The sequence below is a fragment of the Galeopterus variegatus genome, unplaced genomic scaffold (genome assembly GCF_000696425.1).
Source record: "Galeopterus variegatus unplaced genomic scaffold, G_variegatus-3.0.2 Scaffold5846, whole genome shotgun sequence".
Taxonomy (NCBI): Eukaryota; Metazoa; Chordata; class Mammalia; order Dermoptera; family Cynocephalidae; genus Galeopterus; species Galeopterus variegatus.
This window is the reverse complement of record NW_007731957.1, coordinates 103,170-110,066: the sequence shown is the minus strand read 5'-3', so window position 1 is coordinate 110,066 and position 6,897 is coordinate 103,170. Positions and strand designations below refer to the sequence as shown.

General features: G+C 47.0%; 1 protein-coding gene across 1 annotated transcript in view; it reads left to right on the top strand.

The window, feature by feature from the left end:
* Window positions 1-7: 7 nt before the first annotated feature.
* ILDR2 (immunoglobulin-like domain containing receptor 2) overlaps window positions 8-6,897 on the top strand; it is a 62,016-nt gene continuing 55,126 nt past the window's right edge. Inside the window, exon 1 of the mRNA XM_008590107.1 lies at window positions 8-184. Coding sequence (XP_008588329.1) covers window positions 139-184 — 46 coding nt within the window. The 5' untranslated portion in view covers window positions 8-138. The remainder of the gene's footprint in view (window positions 185-6,897) is intronic.

The following is a 6,897-nucleotide window of genomic DNA, read 5'->3' as shown; positions in this document are numbered from 1 at the left end:
CCCAGGGACGCCCGGTGCCGGCTCACACCCGCGGCCGCCGCTTCGCCGCCGCCTGCGGCCACGGGGTTAGAGGGATCCTTACATTCCAGCCCGTTCCCACTTTCCCCACTCCGTACTCTGGATGGGAAGTTGGGGAAAATGGACAGGGTCGTGCTGGGGTGGATTGCTGTCTTCTGGCTGACAGGTAGGTGTCATTTTCTACAGAGACGAATAACTTTGTGTATATTTCCGTAGTGGCACTGTTCTCACCCCACCCCCATTTTCCTCCTTATTGACTGTGTTTAAAGCTGCTTAGCGGGCTGGTGGTAAGTGGGGGAGGGGGCACCACGCGTGTGCGTGTGTGTGCGCGCGTGTGTGTCCGCGCGTGTGTCTGTGCGTGTGTGTGCGCGTGCGTGTGTGTGTGAGGATGACGGGGGCGGCGGGGGAAGAAGCCCGATTACAAGTCAGACGGATCGAAATGCAGGTGTTTGACTGACTCATTGGCGCTATGAGGTTGTTCTTTCGAATGTGCCTTTCCCCCTCCATACAACGGTTCTTCCTCCGTCTTATCCTGAGTTTGTAAAGCTGTGAGTCCTGGGAAAAGCCTGGCTGGAAAACAAGAAAACTCGGAGGGGGCTGATTAATAAAGAACTGGTTTTCTGGAGGTGGAGGTGGGGGAGAGTCTGCTTAATTCCTTCCCTAGGGAAGGAGGGAGACCCAGGGGCATTCTCTCTGTGGCTCCCTCGGGGGTGCGGGGGGGGGTGTTGGGATGGGGGCGGAGGCTTGATTGGTCGTGGAGTTAGGGCCTGGCTCTCTCTCTTGGTATCGTTTGGGGAGTGGTCCCAAATGATATTAGGAAGGAGAAGAACCTTTCTAATAGATGCACTTCCTTTCCTCCAACAAAGATAATTTGCAAAGAGATTCAGAGGCATTGGGCATCTGTCTCCCCAGACCCGAGTCACTGGTCTAGCTCTGTGTCCTACCCTCCCTTCTTGTGAACTTTATCCTCACCTTCCTGAGGTCAGGAAAGAAAGGCTCTTGTTCTTAACAGATTGCCCCATTCCATAATTCTTCAAGGTTAAGGGACAGGTGGCCCCAGGGGTGGCTGGCCCTGACAGATTCACAATGCAGCCCTGCTGAGGGCGGTGGGATGGGGTGAGGAAGGTTTGGATAGCTCGACAGGGTCAGAGGCAACCGTACAAAGCAAGGTAGAGATAGAGGTGGAGGCCCTAGAACCAGGGCTCAGAAAGGTGAGGGCAGGATGAGGGCAACGAAAGGCAGGAGAGAAAAGGGAAGAGAGCACCACAAGGAAGAAGTTTTGTCCCCTCTGGGGGCACCAACCAGAAGATCTGGGGGAAAAGTCAAGTCACTTGGAAAAGGGGAACAAGCTTAAAATATCCAAGGCAAGTCATTGAAAGAGGGTAAAATGCATACCCCATTTCTCTTAGCTTAGGAATAAGATTATTGATTGCCTAATTTTTTTCCTATTTCAAATGAAAGGCCCCTAACATTGTTCTTGTGTCCCTGCTGGGTTTAGGTTGGGGGGCGGGACCCCCTCAGCAGAGTTAGCCTCTTCTCTTGGCTGCTTTGAGTTCATCCCTCCCACGTTATTCAAATATGAATCATCTCTAATTTCAGGGTTTGGCTGATCCATGCCTTCCCCCCTCCCCTGGCCTCCCAGTGCCTTCCACTTCCACCCTCACTGATTCTGAACGTCCTGAATTTGCCTCTACTGCTCAGTTGTCATCTTCCAGGGGAACTTAGGCTGTGAACCTGTACTGCTGCCTCTCTGAAGTCAGCCAGCCATCTGGGGAGGGGTCCCTGAGTCAGAGGTGCTCCTCCGGACGCCCCCGGGTCTCTGAGGATCTGCAGGGAGTAGGAGTAGAAGGGGCACATATGGCCCTCTCTAGATGGCTACCAGCTTTTTAAGAAACGGAATCATATCACTGAGGGCACCACAGAAAGTGAAGTTCAACCCTCTCAGTTTGTAGAAACGGAAACCCAGAGAGGCAGTATGGACACAGCACATTTGTGATCGAGCAGGGATTAGATCCCAGTGTTCCCTCAAACCCTGGACCAGTCCTATGTATACTCCACTAAGCTGCCCCTCTGGGTTTTTTGTTAGAGGGTTTTTTGTTTTGAAGGAGGTGATGCTTTGTGACTTCTGCCATCTGCACCTAGAAGCAGGCAACAGGTTAGTTATCAGGACATCTCAGCTGTCAGATGGCAGGGCTGCTCTGCTCCACAAGTGAGGCTGACTCCTGAGATCCCAGTGATCACCCACTGGCATCCTCTGCTCCCAGCTCCTGCTTCCTCCTCATCCCATCACTGCTGTCAGAGGTGCCTGTGGACAAGCTGCTTGTCAGCCTGAGCCAAGTAGAGAGCTAACAATGGCGGCTGGAGGTGGGGGGAGGAGCAATCAAGGGTGAGATGGATTCAGACGCAGTCTTCACAGAGAAACCATCTGAGGAAAGGTGAGAAATTTTAGTCCAGCCCAATCAATGAATTCTCTCTTGAGGGGGTGGTAGAGAGGGAGGGAGACAGGAAAGGACAGATTAAAAATGAGACAGAGAGCCAGGAAAAAAACACATTCATTCCCCCTCTCCCTCCCTTTTTCTCTCTCTTTCTGCCCCCTCCCCATCTCTCTCCTCTCTCTTTTTCTCCTCCTCTCCCCTCCCCCTGTTTCTCTTTTTTAATGCAGGCTGAGCAATTTCTAATCAACACTTCTGTTTTTTTCTCAGGCTCTAGCAGCTCCTTCCTTGTCTTTCATTGCTAAAATTCCATCGTTCTTTCTGCTGTATATTTAGCCTCATGATTTCTTATTGTCATTGTGATGCTGCTTCCTGTAATAGATTGGTTTTGTTGTAGTTGTTGTTGTTGTTTTGAACAAAACAAAATGCTTACCAGCTGCTATTTTAGCAACAGGTGCCATCTAGCAATAAGACTTGAAGGAGGGTTCACTCTGTCTTTGTTCCTGAGTATGGGTATTTTTTCATCCTTTCCTGGCAGCAGAGGCTGTTGGAGACACAGGAGCTGTGTCGACACTCTGGAAACACCCTCCCAGAGCAAGCGATGTGTTTCCTGGAGACTCTTTTGGGTATCTGTGCTGAAGACTGCCTGCTCTATTAGCATTTCTTGTGGTACCCTTTTGGTTTCATTCATTTATTTATTCATCCATTCCACAAGCACATATTAAATTCCTGTGATTTCTAAGTATCATGATAGGTGCTGAGAATAGAGCACTAAAAGACATGGTCCTTGCCCTCAAAGAATTGTCAGTCTAGTCAGTGAGTCAAACAAGTTTTCGGGTAGTATTGATACGCTGGTTGAAGTTCCTATGACAAGAGCCACATTGATGCTATGAGGAGGAGGCACACCCAGTCCAAATGGGTGGAGGTGGAGCAGCTTTGAAAGGAATTCCTAGAAGAAGTGATAGCTGAGTTAAGATACATATTCATGCATGGTCAGCTAGTGAACTACCACCATGTCTCAGACATTGTGCTAGGGCTAATAAGATGGATAAGACACAACTTCCTTGCCTTAAAGAGCTCAGTCTGGTGGTGGAGACACCAGTTATTGAGCAGCATTGTGCAAAAGCAATAATAGAGATCTGCACTAAGTATTGTGGGGTGCCTTGAAAGGGTGCCTAACCCAGCCTGCTGTGGGAAGGGAGGTATCTGAAACTATTTATTACCTGATCCGGTTTGAATCCGGGTAGACACCTGGTGACTGTGTGAGGATAGGCTTGGGTATGGAGAATTAGTGTTATTAGTCCTGGAGAAGGAAGAGTCACTTTTAGAGATTGCTGAGATCTTGACTTCTGTACTTCCTTACCTGTCCTATATACCTTTACTTTCTCTCCCTCTGTTCTACTTTTCTCAGTGGAAGTGGCCTTGCTCATACCAGAGTGTCTCCTTTCAACACTTGATCACAGCCCTCCACTCTCCCTTCCATCCCCCAGTCTGGATGCTTCTCTCTGGATTAGGAGAGGGAGGTTGTTTCAGCAGCCTGATCACTCTTTACATTTTAGACACACGATTCTGATGGAAGGCTACTTTATACAGACTTGAGTGTTAGTACTAGTAGTCTTAGTGTAAGCACTATGCTAATACTATGCTAATAGTCTCAGTGCAAGTACTTAGAGCTTAGTACAGTCTTAGTAATGTTAGTACCAGGACTTGGTTAGTGGAAAGAACCCTGGCCTGGGAGTTGAGGGTTGGGTTCTAGTCCCAGCTCCTCCATAAATAATGTATAATCATGGGCAGGCTTGGATCTTGGTTTTATAGCTGTTGAATGAGGTGATTTCTAAGGTTACTTTCAGCTCTGAGATCCTATGGTTTTGAACTTTTCTCCATTTAATTTTAATGAGTTGGAAATCACAGCTAAAGAGTGACAGACCCATTCTTCCCTTTATAATTCACCCAGCAAAGAGCCATCAGGGAGTCTCGATTTTCTTCAGCCTTTCCCAGACCATTAATGATTGGAATGAAAAACACCAGCTGGGCAGGGAGAGTTCTTGTTAGGACTTTCAGAAGAACAAATGGAGTGGTGTCCAGTGCTTGATGGGCAGGGTGGGGTCCACTCTGAACAGTAAATGTCGTTAAATTGGGGACTGGTAAAGTGAGGCAAGTACTTTGGACCAGATGAGGTTATTCCTACCCTAGTCAATATGGACCCATAATGGTCCTTACAGTCTCAAATTTTTGTTCCAGGACCCACTCACCTCTTCACTCCTTCCAACTAGTATTCTAGCTCTTATGCCTCCTTTCCCCAATCAGGAACATAAAGAAAGAAATGATGTGGTTATTGTTGCTGTTCTTGCTTATTTCCATGCTATAACGCTTTTCCATGTGTTAAATGGCTTTCGTATACATTATTCCATTTTATTTTTCTAAGCAGGTAAGGCTGGTACTACCTAACCTATACATAGGAAGATCAAGGAAATAAGTGACTTGTTCAACTCCATGTCATATTGAACAGAAGAATAAGACATAGTGTCACTGCCTCAGTTGTTTCATTTGTCTGAATCCAAGGGAAACAGTCTTTTCTGGTTAAGGTGGATCAAACTAGAACTCCTGATTTAGGTGGACATACATAGTATCTATTATGAGACATTGGATATTGAGGCTCAGAGTTCTTAGAACTCAGGGAAATACTGCAAAAAAAGTGAGAAAGAATGACAGTTAGTTTTTTCTGATTAAATCCCAAGACATATGGAAAAGGAATGAATGAGGAGTTCTCCAGCAGGGCCCAGGAGAGCAGGGCATGTGCCCCGGTGACAGAACAGATACTGCTGGCACGTCAGAGCCCATCTGGGCTGAGGGGCTGGTGCTGTGCACCCAGGAACCACACAGGATGTAGCTGTGACATATGCATGCTTGAATATCTTGGTCCTCCAGATAGTTTTTGGCTCTCTGAAAATGAAAGAAGGCATTTTGGATGTCTAGAGTTCTTTATGGGCCAAGAAACAGCAAAGAACTCAGAAGAACATGCTGCTTCCTCTGTTCTCCTTCAGCGTCTGGAGCCCTACAGGAAGCGGTGCTGAGTTAGGAGTAGGGCTCACATTCAGCTAAGACCCTGTATCATCACTTCTCCCATGTCCTTGGCTCATCAGGAGGCAGACTCAGAGGCAGTGGGGGAGGGGGTTAAACTCAAACTGACCTGGATTTGAATGCTAGCTTAATATTTTGTATTATTTTATTTGGGCTGAAAATGGAAAGCTAACCTACCTTACAGGGTTGTTGTGATAACTGAAATTATGTAAAACTCCTAGCACAATGTTTGGCACATAGTAGGTGCTCAATACTTATTATGAACCCAAACTAGGTATATTAGTCAGCATTTTGATACTGCAACAAGCAGCCCCCAAAATCTTGATAGCTCACAACAACATACAGTTAGTTCTAGCTCATGTGACATGAGAGATGCAGTCAGCTGTAGGTAGCTGTGGATTGGCTAGGCTTGGTGGACTTGGCTGAGTTCCAATTGTCTTCTTACTCCAAGACCCAGGTGAAGGAGTAGCCACTCCTCAGCATGTTGTTCTCATGGTGGAGGGAAAACACTCATGGGGGGCAAGGAAAGGGCACAGAGTCAAACTACACAAGTGCTGCTTAGACATGTCTTATGCCTTTAAAGCTGCTGATTAGACATGTCTTATGGCATATCTGCCCACATTCCATTGACTGAAGCATCATGTGGCTAAGCCCGTAGTCTATGGAGCAGTAAGTATACTCTGCCTCCAGGGACCAATGCAAGGGTAGGAAGTAAACAAATAATTGGTAACAAATAATACAATCTATAAACTGGGTTGAATCATTCAACAAGAGTACCTACTAGGTAGCAGAGTCTTTAGAAGTCTGCAGAAGGGGGCTTGTTATTAATGGAGGAGAGATGACTAAATAGGGAATTCTTAGGAAATGTGATGTGATGTGATTCCCTGGGGTACTGTGACTGCAGTAAGAGCAGGAAGAAGCTTCCAGAGGCAGTGGTGGCTGCCCAAGTCCTGAAGGATGAGTAGGAGGTGGTGGAAGAGTGGGATGGGGGAAGGGAAATTTGCATAGGGAACAGCATGTGTAAAGGCCAAGAATAAAGGGAGGACATGATGTTTTCTGAAATCTACAAATACTTTAGTATGGTTGGAGCATTTAGGGCTGTAGAGGAATGGAAGGGAGTGGCCTCATCTGAAAGGAGACTGTGTTCCTGAAGGCGAGAGAGAGTCTTTAAAGTGAGATCAAGAGAGTGCCATGATCAGATATGTGTTTTAGAAATATCATTTGGACCTCAGTGTGGAGAGTAGCTTAGATGTGGGCATGACTTGCAGCAGAAACCAACTAGGAGGCCCTTGCAGAAAGTGAGGTGAGATGCAGTGAGATCCTGAACTCATACAGTATAATGAGGATGAGAGAAGATGACCAAGTG